The 13,428-nt window shown below is 40.5% G+C and overlaps 1 protein-coding gene across 2 annotated transcripts in view; it reads left to right on the top strand.

Annotated features, from left to right (window-relative positions):
* The first annotated feature begins 311 nt into the window (after nucleotides 1-311).
* Nucleotides 312-13,428, top strand: part of LOC109927483 (interleukin-13 receptor subunit alpha-2-like) — a 26,590-nt gene continuing 13,473 nt past the window's right edge. Inside the window, exons 1-4 of one of the 2 annotated variants that reach the window (XM_048605482.1) lie at nucleotides 312-688; nucleotides 9,887-10,005; nucleotides 10,121-10,269; nucleotides 11,822-11,975. In XM_048605482.1, the coding sequence (XP_048461439.1) occupies nucleotides 9,930-10,005; nucleotides 10,121-10,269; nucleotides 11,822-11,975 (379 nt within the window). In that variant the 5' untranslated portion in view covers nucleotides 312-688; nucleotides 9,887-9,929. The remainder of the gene's footprint in view (nucleotides 689-9,886; nucleotides 10,006-10,120; nucleotides 10,270-11,821; nucleotides 11,976-13,428) is intronic. The other variant, XM_020527505.2, reaches the window with a different exon arrangement.

Below are 13,428 nucleotides of genomic sequence, written 5' to 3' on the forward strand. Positions count from 1 at the left end.
CTCTCCCCCCTTTTGCCAAACACACACTCTCTCCCCCTCTTTCTCACACACTCTCTCCCCCTCACTCACTCTTCCCCCGTCACACGCACACACATACATACACACTCGCTCTTTCGCCCCTTCTCTCTCACACTCTCTTCCCCCTCACACTCACTCAAACTCTTGCCCCCTCTCCCCACTCACACACACACACACTCTTTCCCCCTCACACAAACTGGTTCCCCCTCTCTCTCTCACACACACATACGTGAATCTATAGGGTGAATTTGTATTTGCGATACATTTTATTTTCAAAAAGCACACAATTTATAGACAGTCAGTCAATAAGACGTTTTATAAATTCCTACTTTAGAAATAAAACCAGTCCGACTCCAAACTAAAACACATCATGGTGTAAAATTGCTTCTTGGTGAGAGGTCGCGGTGTTTTCAGTAGAGTCTATTGTTAACAAACCAAAACAAAACAAAGTTTACTGCTGGGGTGGTGAGAGGTTGGCTTCTGTAGAAACCCAGTTACATGCAAAATAGGTGCAGCTTCTCGGGCTTTAAAAGAGAATGACACGCTGCAGTTCGAGTTGCGCGCAGAGAGGGCGTCAAATTGAGGGGGTTTATATCTGAGGCATCCTGCAAGGAGCGTTCATTCAGATAGTTCCCAACTTACTGGAGGGACTGCTCGCCTGAGCCGCCTGGTAAGTGAGTAGAATCTGCATGCTAACGGATCCGCGGGTAAATTCGTTTCTACTTTTCAGTTTCTAAAACGGCACAACAGTTGGCTGCACTTAAGCGTGCCTTTTTGTTCCTGTGAATCAAATTGAGCTGCAATAGGATGTTATCTGCTGTGGTTTTGGTAAATTGAATATCGGTTGCTATTTTGTTTGTCAGTATCTGATGAAATAAAAATGAGCATATAATTTAATGTTAACTGAGATTTACTATCTGTCCTTTTCAAGGGCTTATGTGCAGTTTATGTTTATTCCTGGGATTCAGCAGTGTTTTTGTCATCATAATTGTCTATCTTTGTATTTGAAGATTTAAACGGGATGCTAAGGGAAAGTGATATTACACTGTCCGTCGATTGGATAAATTCTAGGCAGCACTTTATCGCCTTAGATGTTCCCCAAATACCCTCATGCAACAAGAGTTGATCGCTTTACGTAATTTGGGTGCGTTATATTGATATAAGCGCCGGTTTCACTGTCTCAAGTAATGTTACTGGACCTCGTAATTGACTAACTCTTGATGAATAAATGATACGAATGACTAATTTACATACTATCGATTAGAAATAAATTATCTTCCGGAGGTGTGGGTCAGCCTTGGATTTTTATTAAGGTGGGGCTCTGCATAATCCTGTAATTATTCAGATATATCACTGAAAGTTTGTGAAATTAGAATCATAGAACTTTACAGTACAGAAAGAAGCCATTCGGTCCGTCGTGTCTGTACCTGCTCCCCAAAGAGCTACCCAGCTAGTCCCATTCTCCAACCCTATCTCCGTAGCCCTCTAAATTCGTCACTTTCAAATATATATCCAGCTGTCTTTTGTGACCACCTATGGAATCTACCTCGACCGCTCTCCCAGGCAGCATATTCCAAATCCTAACAACTCTGAGTAAATTCTCTTGATGAGTAGCTCTCTTGATGACAATCTTGAAATTGTGACTCCAACTTACCAACTAGTGGAAACAGAATATCCTTCTTTATCCTATCAAAATTGTTAATAATTTTGAACACCTCACTAAAGTTACCTTCTTAACCCTCTCTGCTTCATGGAAATAAGCTCACTTTCTCTAATCTTTCCTTGTTTTATTTAAAGTCCCTTATTCCTGGTATCATTCTGGTAAATCTCCTATGAATTACCTCTCAGGGCTTTAACATCCTTCCTGAAATAAGATTCCCAGAACTGAACTGAATACTCCAAATATGGTCTGGCTAATGATTGGTAGAGGTGTAGCATCACTTTCTTGCTTTTATACTCAATGCCTTTATTTATAAACCCAAAGATCCTATAATCTGCCTTAACAACTGTTTCAACTTGCATGGTACCATCAGAGAATTATGCACATGAACCCCATGGTCCTTTGCTCCTGTAGTCCCCTCAAAGTTGTACCATTGAGTTTGTATTGTCTCTCCATGTTTCTTCTACCAAAGTGCAATACCTGACATTTCTCTGTATTGAAATTCATCTGCCATGTGTGTGCCCATTTGGCCAATTTGTCAATGTCTCTCAAAGTCCATCAACAACATCCTTAACAATTCACTATTTTCCCTTCAAATTTATCTCCAACTTGTTTATATAAGGAAGGAAAGGGTCCCAACACTGACTCCTCGGGGGGTCACCACTTTCAACTTGTCTCCAATCTGAGGAACAAATTACCGCCACTTCACGTTGACGAGAATGTGAGGGACCCTCATCCACAAGAATAGACATACGACCTGAAGAAGTGGCATGGCTAAGAGGAGCCAGAGTCCTATGAGATGATGACATCAGCTGGGGTGATGCTGCAAGAATAGAAGGAATAGGAGTAGGAATAGACCTCAGGACTCTGTCAGTTGTCAAAAGGGGGGACTGAGCAGTATTGCTGACAATATCTGAGGACTTTGAATGAAGATGGTCTTCTCTTTAAGCTATATATTTTCTCTTTCTTAAACTATCAAAATGGCACCATATTGTGGCAACAAATGAAAGTTTTTTACTATCTTATTGTATTTCTCACTGTAAAATAGACGTGACAATAAAAATCATTCATCACTCAATGTAATCTTCAGGATGAAAGAACAGACAACTGAGAAGCATGACCTCGAGTACTTGTAGCAAGTCTGGTTAAGTCAGCTAATAAAAACACCTTGAGGAGCAGATTGACATGTATTTGTCGTGCAGTTGAATGTTCTATGTAAATAGTGTTCCTCATTATCCTCTTCTCACCACAAGAGCCTATATGCTTGCAAATATCATGAAAAATACAAATATTTTAAGGGAAGGGAGATATTATGATATTATTGGTTATACGTTAGGATTAAATAAAATGGATTAAGTAAATGTAATTATTTGCATATGTCTATGCAGATTTACATATCATTGCAGGAAGGAATTTAATGTACTGTGTGTAAGAAAAATTTAGAAGAGTCAGATAAATTTGTGTTCAACCACTCAGCTAGTTATTTTCTATGTTTGCCTTAGTCTAAAATCCTACGTGGTATGATAGTGGTGATTCCATTGTGGTAGGCAGTTATTACCTTTGGATGACGGCAAATTCCAGTATCTTCCGTTTGCCATGGGTGGCCAAGAAAGCGGATCCACCCCAGAGTCTACAAGCAGATCACTAGGTTTCACCAGGTGGTCTTCGAATGTGCCAATAGGCCTCATGATATGAGGAACATGGTGGCAAGACTGGAACTGGGCCCTTAATTGACCAATTAAATGGCTCAGTTTGGCCTCAGCAGATAGCCAATCTGTCAATTTTCCCACTGCTGACAAAATTGCATGGGAGTGGGAAGACATCTGGCGAGACCCTGTACCTAGCAGCTCACTCCTCCATTTCCTCCAGGCTTGCTGCTTCTCAAGCTACCGTTAAAATTCCAATTATTCTTCCTACTATTGATACCTACTCAATTAGTGTCAAATTCCCCTTGAGGTGCAAGGCAGTTAACAGATTAGTGCTGCGAAAACTTCAACCTTATCTTTTGTAATCTTTAGCCAGAAGTGCCAAGTGGATGATCCATCTTGGCCTCTTCCAGTGGTCCCCAGCATTACAGATACCAGTCTTCAGCCAATTCAATTTGCTCCACTTAATATCAAGAAATGGTTGGTGATGCTGGATATTACAAATGTTACGGGTCCTGACAACATTCCAGCAATAGTACTGAAGATTTGTGCTCTATAACTTGCCGCTCCCCTCGCCAAGCTGTTCCAGTACAGTTACAACACTGGCATCTACCCGACAATGTGGCAAATTGCCCAAGTATATCCTGTACACACAAAGCAGGACAAATCCAACCTGGCCATTTACTGCCCCATTAGTCTACTCTCGATCATCAGTAAAGTGATGGAAGGTGTCATCAACAGTGCTATCAAGCAGCACCTGCTCAGCAATAACCTGCTCAGTGACGCCCAGTTTGGGTTCCGCCACTCAACTCCTGAACTCATTACAGCCTTCAAACATGGACAAAAGAGCTGAATTCCAGAGGTGATGTGAGAGTGACAGCCCTTGACATCAAGGCTGTATTTGACTGAATATGGCAATAAGGAGCCCTAGCAAAACTGGAATCAGGGGGAAAACTCCCCGGTGGCAAGAGTCATAGGAAGGTGGTCGTGGTTGTTGGAGGTAAATCATCTCATCTCCAGGTCATCTCTGCAGGAGTTCCTCAGGGTAGTGTCCTCAGCCCAACCATCTTCAGCTACTACATCAATGACCTTCCCTCCAGCATAAGGTCAGTAGTGGGGATGTTCTTGACAATTGCACAATATTTAGCACCATTCTCACACATTGAAGCAGTCCATGTTTAAATGCAACAAGATCTGGACAATAATAAAGTTGCTGGAAAAGCAAGATCTGAACAATATCCAGGCTTGGGCTGACAAATGGCAAGTAACAGTCATGGCACACAAATGTGAGGCTATGACCATCACCAATAAGAAACAATCTAACTGCCATCCCTTGAGATTCAGTGTTGTCAACATCCTGGGGGTTATCATTGACCAGAAACTCAGCTGGACTCACCACATTAACACAGTGGCTTCAAAAGCAGTTCAGAGGCTGGGAATACCGCAGCGAGTAACACACCACCTGACTCCCCAAAGACTGTCCACCATCTACAAGGCTCAAATCAGGAGTGTGATGGAATACACCCCACTTGCCTAACAACACTCAAGAAGCAAAGCAGCCCGCTTGATTGGCACTACATCCACAAGCATCCACACCCCCCTCCCCTCTCCATCGATGCTCAGTGGCAAAAGTGTGTAACATCTACAAGAGGCACTGCAGAAATTCACCAAAAATCTTTAGACAGCGCCTTCCAAACCAATGACATCTTCCATCTAGAAGCACAAGGGCAGCATATGCATGGGAACACCACTGCTTGCAAGTTCCCCTCCAAACCACTCACCACCCTGACTTGTAAATATATCACCATTCATTCGCTGTTGCTGGGTCAAAATCCTGAATTCTGTCTCTAAGGGCATTGTGGGTCTACTTACAGCAGGAAGACTGCAGCGGTTTAAGAAGGCAGCTTATCACCACCTTCTCAGGGGAAACCTGAGCTAATGATGTGCACATCCCATAAATGAATACAAAAAAACTTAATATTTGCTGCTTTAGAACAGCCAGCCAAAAGGTTCTTGTGGTGCTGTTATAGTGTCTCCACCTCTGAGTAGAAGACATAAGTTTAAATCTCACTTGCCCTGGATGTGTGTCAGAAACTGTCCAAACAGGTTGAAACTAACTAGAACAGCCAGCTGATTCCAAGCCTCCCTTCCTTATAACCATCACCTGAAATGAATTCCTGCTCCGTCGTGTTTGAAGTTCAATAACAGATAAGGATTTTGTTTTCATAACAAGTAATGTTCATTTTCTCATTATGTTGTCCCGTGTTGAAGGATGTTGTAGGTGCTTGTTTGTACAGAACTAAAGTCTAACCTCTTTAAGCTGATTCATTTCTTAAACGTTCATTGCTTGATACATGGATGGTGCTGTCTGGGCCAACATTAATTGCCCATCCCTTGATGCCCTTGCAATGATGGTGAGGTGCCTTCTTGAACGGCTGTAGCCCACGAGCTGTAAGTAGACCCACAATGCCCTTAGGGAGGGAATTCCAGGGTTTTGACCCAGCAACAGTGAAGGAAGGGCAATATATTTCCAAGTCAGGGTGGTGAGTGGCTTGGAGGGGAACTTGCAAGTGGTGGTGTTCCCATGTATCTGCCGCCCTTGTCCTTCTAGACGGAAGTTGCTGTCTGAAGATCTTTAGTGAATTTCTACAATACATCTTGTAGGTAGTACACACTACTACTACTGAGCCATTGGTGGTGGAGGGAGTGGATGCTTATGGCTGTAGTACCAATCAAGCGGGCTGCTTTGACCTGGATGGTGTGAAACTACTTGAGTGTTATCGGAGCTGCACCCATCCAGGCAAGTGGAGATTATTCGATCACGCTCCTGACTTGTGCCTTGTAGATGGTGGACAGGCTTTGTGGAGCCAGGAAGTTGTTGTATTTGTGTTGTACAACGAGAATAAAAAAAACAGTCCTTCTGTACTGCAGATGTTCTCTATTGTCATTGTTATAAATTACACTCCAAGAATTTTACAATTGTTGCAAGTCGCACAGAATGGGAGTGAGACATTACTGCTTGACATTCAGACTGTTTGACTTGGCAGCTGCAGCACAGAACTAAAATTAGAGCAATAAGACTCTTAGATTGCATTTTTTTTTTTACCAGGTTACATCATGTTTAATGTATTCAAAATCAAGATAGATGCAAACGTGGGATAATAATCCAAGTTTAACCTACATTTTCAATCAAGTCTTGGTGTTAATTATATTTGGAACGTTAAGCGAAGTGGGCAGCGGATGATGGGCAATAGAGATTTTTCCCATCTGATGTCCTGTGACCTTCAGAAGTCCAAGAAAGTTGAAGATAGATAAAATTTGCCATGGCAGAAATGAGAATAACCGCTGAGACAGATTCAAAGCTGAAATGCAACAGATCCGTTTCTGGTTAATATGGCCCAATTTGCTCACTTTGGGTTTAAAATGTCTGTTTTAATAGACATCGTAAGCAAGCATTCAGTCGTGTAGAATGGGCAACTCTGTTTTAGCTGTGGCGCAGTACGGTGAGTTCATAGTAGAACCCACAAACCATAATCCAGATTCAGGTGTGAGTTCCACTGTAGTGTGTAAGCTCAAAATCTAAACTGACCCTGCAGTGCAGTACTGACGGAGTGCTGCAGGGTTGAGAAGTGCCCTCTTTTGGATGAGAGACCCAGGTCAACCTACTGTCTCCCATGTGGCACTATTTCAAAGAGGAATAGGCTCATTCCTCCTGGTGTCCTAGCTAAAATCTACCTTTCCACCAAAGTCACTGAAGAAAACAATAATTTCTTTGCTATGCACAAGTTTCTTTTTAATATTCATTCATGGGATGTGTGTGTCATTGGCTGGGCCACCATTTATTGTGCATCCCTAATTGCCCAGAGGGCAGTTAAGAGCCAACCACATTGCAATGGGTCTGGAGTCACATGTAGGCCAGACTAGGTAAGGACAGCAGTTTCCTTCCCCAGGATAGCGGTGAACCAGATGAGTTTTTCCGACAATAGACAATGGATTCATGGTCATCATCGGGTTCTGTATTGAATTCAAATTCCACCATTCTGCCGTGGCAGAATTCAAACATGGGTCCCCCCCAGAACATTATCCAGGTCTCTGGATTAATAGTCCAACGATAACACCACTAGGTCGTTGCCTCCCAAGTAGGTTGCTACATTTCAATACTATAACAGTAGCTGTATTTCCAGAGTGTTTTGTTGATTGGAATGTGCTTTAGGATGGCCTGTGATCATTGGAAGGTCCTCATTTTCTGGACTGTTACTATCCAGATTTCTCATGCAGTTGGTATCTGACTTTGAAATGACACTTGGAATCCGGATAACAGGGACTTTGCTGTAGTTGGAGGGCAACAGCAGATCAGGTGCTTTAATGAAGCTAGTTCAAGACTTACCTTATTGATAAAGACAGAATCACCTATCACAGTCAAGTATGCTGGTATTTGAGTGGTCCTGGCTGCTCACTTTTAAAACACACACTTATCTTTAGCCACTGAGCCACCATGCATCATTATTCTATGAGGAGATGCTATGTAAATTGGGCCTATACTCTCTAGCATTTAGTACAGGACCTGATCTCAATGAAATGGACAAGATTCTGAATGTCCTTGCAAGGCTTTATACAGGGTTACTTTTCCCTTGCTGAAGAATGTAGAACATGAGGGAATGTCTTCAGAAAAAATGTTGATCATTCAGGGCTGAAGTGAGGAGAAACTTCAAACCTGTTCTTATAGCCACAGCGTTTATATGAATAGTCTAGTTCAGCTTCTGGTTTGTGGTAGGACGCAGGATGTTGACAGTGTGGGGATTCAATGATGGTAACACCATTGAATGTCAAGGGTGATGATTAGATTGTCTCTCACTGGAAATGATTAATTGTTTGGCTCAAATGTTACTTGTCACTTTTCGGACCAAGCTAGGATATTGTCCAGGTCTTGCTACATTTGGGCTTAGTCTACTGTAGTATCTGAGAAGTCACAACTGATGCTTAGTGAACCTCTGCACTTCTGATCCTTATAATGGATGGAAGGTCATCGAAGCAGCTGAAGATGCTTGGAAAAGTAAGACTAAGAAACAGCATTCTGATCAGCAAAAGGATCATCTCAGTGAACGCTGTGAACAGGATCACTGAACTGCCTTCCCAGTCTTCGTCTGTGCTTTTAACACCAATGTTTTGTATTTGTCTGAATGTATGAGAAGATGCAGTGTTTATAAGAGGGCAAGAGTTTTGATGAGTAGAGTTATATGTTGATGGCTCATAACTGTTTAACTGCTGTTGTTCTATTTACTTGTGACAAATAGTAATTCTGGCATGGTGGGTAGTGTCATATCAACAACGGTGCCAGGTCAGGTGGGATGAAGAGGGAACGGTGTGGTGAAGTCATGCTGGTTGGGATTTGGCTTCAAGTGTCCAAGGGTATCAAGGATTGAGGGGGTAGTGGGAGCAGTGAGTTGGGTGTCAGCTTAATAATTATCTAACAGTTAAACTTGGTTTTTAATCCTGTAACCTTCCCTGGGTAACTATAAACTTATCAAAAGCAATAGCCTCTGAACTCTCAGATTATAATACGTACAGAGTAATTGTGCATCCAAATCTTCAATTATGTGGGAAATTCCCATGGAGTCTGCTGTGTCTTGGATTCTACCAGGTCCTGACATACAACTCTCGTCTGCACTGCTTCAGTGACTACTTGGTCATTGAAATATCTGAGTTATGCTGGGATCTAACAGGACTTTAGTAATTAGGTAAGAGAAACTCTGCTAGATGGTTGGAACTGGACATAGATGTCTATTGCAAGATCGCCATATACATTTGGTGAATAAATTGAAGAAACAGAAATCTGGCCGGAGCTTATCTGAACAGGGAATTCCCTAATAACCAAGCACCGATGCTTCAGTTTCCAAATGGGAAGTTACAGATTACGCTATGAATAATCCATCTGTTTTTGAAAATGCAAGTTGGAATTGAAAAATGCATGAGGGAGGAATGTAAATATTGACCTGCTCACTCAGACATTCCTGTCTGTATGTCAATATCAGTGTTTGTGTTCCTTTGATTCTTTTGACACAATTAGAATACATGCGTCTTCCAACATGTTTGTGATATCTGTCAACTCAATACATTGCCCCCGGTACACTGCAATGTAAGTCATAAAGATTTGAAATAATGGACAGGATAATGTCCTCATGTTGCAATGTTCTGCTTAGAGATTTGACCTTTGAATATTTCTGTAAATTGATGACTATGGATACCTATCCCAAGTCTAAACACTGACAAAAGCCAAACTGGAATTGTATAAAGTAGATGTACCAGAGCAAAGTGACTTTGAATTGTGCAGTAAGGGTTTTAATAACGCTTCACATCAACATAAGTAAAAGCAGATTTGTATAATGTTCATTTTATATTACACAATTACATAAATGGTCTAAAAATGATTTTTAATGTTCTACTTTTACTAAGAAGAAGCATGAAGGTGTATGGCTTATGTGTAGATTCAAAATGTCTAATTAGGTTTTTACAAATCTAATTGTGGTATACTGAAAAGCTAACTAGATGGATTTATACACAGTTTTCTCATTCAGAGTAACAGCTGTTCTTGTGCTCACTGAACCATGGACCTGAAGAATTTTGCTGTCTTTTTTGCTCTAATGTTATGGCAAAGTGATGGCTCAGAGATGCTAACCTCAGGTATGAATTCAAGGTTTGGGTGCTGTACATTTAACTAAAATGTGTTCTTCAATTACACAACTTTTCAAAATCTTTTGTTTCAGAATTCCTCTTAAAAGATGTTGTTTTGTTCCAGTTGATCCACCTACTAACCTGCAGGTCATCGATCCGGGCTATTTGGGTCCACTTCACATGCGTTGGCAAGCCCCTGTCAGTTTAGCCGACAAGAAGTTGTGTGTGCGGTATATGTTGTCCTATTGCAATGTCAATTCGACAAACTGTAAGGTAAAACTCATTAAAGATGAAATGTCACTTTTCCAACATATCAGAGAATACTCATCCTATTCTCTACGTGGTTAAAAACAGTCTTCAATTAGTGCAAAAAACTCAAAGCGATCCGTATTAGTTTAAAAGCAGTGAGGGTAATTAACCAGCAGTTCCTCTGCAATAATGATTTAAGAGAAAGCTTCTGATATATTTTTCTCACATCTGCATTGCTTGTTAATAGCACAGTTGAGAATGTCCAACTCAGCAGGTCAGCCGAGACCATCCTTGAGAAATGTAACCAGAATCATCATTTGTTTGCTAATCCCAAGTAAACTAAGGCTAATGAAACCTTGGAAAACCCCTGCACAGATATCAATTATTCTGTTGATTCCATCCAATAAAATATCTTGGATACAAACTGAAATAGTTCCAGCTGATGGATGTCTCGCATTCAGCATTCATTTGTTAAAAGTTCACAAGATTGAAAAATGAGTCAGGCTGACTTGGTGGAAAATATATCCAAAAAGGACTTAAAGTGTTAACAAAATAAGAGATCAGGAGGACTTAATTAAAACTGAATTAAAGTACTTTCTAAAAAAAAATCCAAATCTTCAGTGCTCCCCCATTTTAAAAGAGGATTGTTTACTTCAGTGTTGGTTTGTTCACTATCACAATGTTCTCCAATCGAACCCACCCCCACCTGACTCCACAGTGAATGTCAAATATCCCAATGTACTATTATGAAGCAGAGCAGGACAGTTATCCCATGTGCCCTGACAAATATTTATCTTACAATAAAAATAACAAAGAACAAATGATCAGATCTTTATCACAATGTCATGTTTCTGTTAGAAATGACTGTACTTCAAAAGTACTTCATGGGGTGTAAACACTTTGAGATGTTTGTTAAAAGCTGCTATAAAAATGCAAGTTTTTCTCTCTGTTTTAATTCTGAGTGCAGTTTGCAGTACTTTGTTCAGGCTGTTTTGCAACAGTGCACATCTGTTTAAAAAGACGATTGCAACAAATGACTCATTTCTCTAGCTTTCCTGAGAACAGCATTTTTAGACGGTGGAGCAGTGAGTAAACAGCACTTTTATGTCTAGATGAATGTTTAAAGATGATAGGATGGGCACCTTCTTTATGTTTGCTGTCATGTCTTGTGAGAAGGATTCCCAATGTTACTCTAGCAGCTCAGAAGCCGTGTGAAACTTAGCTGTTTGCATTGGAGTAGTAAATGGTTTTCTTCTGAAGGTGGAGCTAAGAAATTTATCGTGGTAATTGGACAAGTGTAATACAGGTTGACTGTTATACATCACGTTAAGCAAATTGGGAAATAAAAGTTATGCATTCTCTATCATCTAATGTTCTTTGCCTTGAGGGATAAACAAATTAGAATTTTGTCTTTTTTAAGTCTTTTCTTTCCCTGAAGATGGTTCTCTTATGTTCTAGTGTGAACAAAGAAATGAAATCATGGGAACTACAAATTCTAAGTCTCTTCCACATGAGCAGTGTTGAATGGGGATACTTCTATATATTAATCTGAGATTGATTTGTTTCTTTCTCACAGCGTGTGATCACCAAACAACTGGAGTACACCGATGGATTTAACTTCAACGAGGAAATAATTGTGAAAGTCCGGACCTTGGTAAAAGAACGATGTAAAAGTGCGATGGAGCTACAAAGTGACTGGGTTGAAATAACATACAGCCCACCCGTGGAAGGTAAAAACTCCATATAGAGGAGAATAAATGTTCCAATTTTCTCCTGCTATTTTACAATATGACAAATGCTAATAACATTTATTAATTATCAAATATTCATATTCTGTTTTGAGATTAAAAAAATTGAAGTATTTCAAGTTATTTAAAAAAAAAAGACAAGCAAATTAAACGCACACCTTCACTTAAACCCATTAGATTAATTAGTGTTCTTCTGGGAAGGAAATCTGCAATCCTTATCTTAGTCTGGCCTATATGTGATTGACTTTTAACTGCCCTGTGGGCAATTAGGGATGGATAATAAATCCAGCAATACCCACATCACTGGAATGAAATTAAAATGAAAATACTCCACAACTTGCAGTAATTTAAGAAGGTGGTGTTAAGAAGGTGGCTTGCCACCAACTTCTTAAGAACATGTAGTGATGGGCAACAAATTCTCACTGTGCTTGTGTCACTTGCATTCCCTGAGTATTTACTTATCAAATTATAAGCTCCAGCTGGTTTAACTTTCCACTAAAACAGTTCATTTGCCAGACCTCTGAACTGTACAATATGGGGTTCTATTCCAAACAAACTATCATGAACTAATCTTGATTTAACATCCAAATTCTAAAGGTCAATTTACATTGCTACGTAAAAACAGAAAGTACTAGATGAGTTCAGAAGTTCTGACAACATCTATGTAGAGAGAGAGTCAGAGTTAATGTTTCAAGACTGATAAGAATCTCCCTCAGGATATTTTGGTAATATTCCTCAATATCTTTTGGTTCAAGCAAACTCTATGAAGGTAGAATTTGAAAGATGACTGCTTAAACTACCAAGACTCTCCTGCTGTCTCGTGCTGAAAGTGGAATGATCACCACCAAACGCAGTTATATGAAACATGAATATACTCCATGATTAGTATTATTATTGGACAATTACTGGTTATAGTATTCCAAATTGTAGACCGAGGTTGGGATTTTGAACTTGGCCAATTAGTACTTCTGAATCAAGGCACACATGAAAAAAGTTGAACATACACAGGATAAAGTACAAATGTTGCCATGCACTCTGATTTTCACAATGTGCATCATTGTCAACCCCTGGTATTGGTTGGAAGCTAGGGCTGTGCCAGCTTTTCCAGGTGGAAGAGGGAAGAGTGATAGTGCATCTGAGATCTCTGTTTGAATGTCAGTGTACCATTTGTGATCATTGATTTGACATGGCATTAAATGACCCTTTACAGATATACCCACTAGGATGCCACAAAGTCTTGGTTGGTTATGCTAGTTTAAACGTTGCCATTTGGATGGTGTAACACAGTGTGGAGCTGGAGGAACACAGCAGGCCAGGCAGCATCAGAGGAGCAGGAAAGCTGACGTTTCGGGTCGGGACCCTTCTTCACTTGGCCATTTCTTTTACACAAACTTCTTTTCTGATTAGGGGTCCTGATTTTACAGGTCAAAGAGGT

Source organism: Rhincodon typus, chromosome 14, assembly GCF_021869965.1.
Source record: "Rhincodon typus isolate 14 chromosome 14, sRhiTyp1.1, whole genome shotgun sequence".
Lineage (NCBI taxonomy): Eukaryota > Metazoa > Chordata > Chondrichthyes > Orectolobiformes > Rhincodontidae > Rhincodon > Rhincodon typus.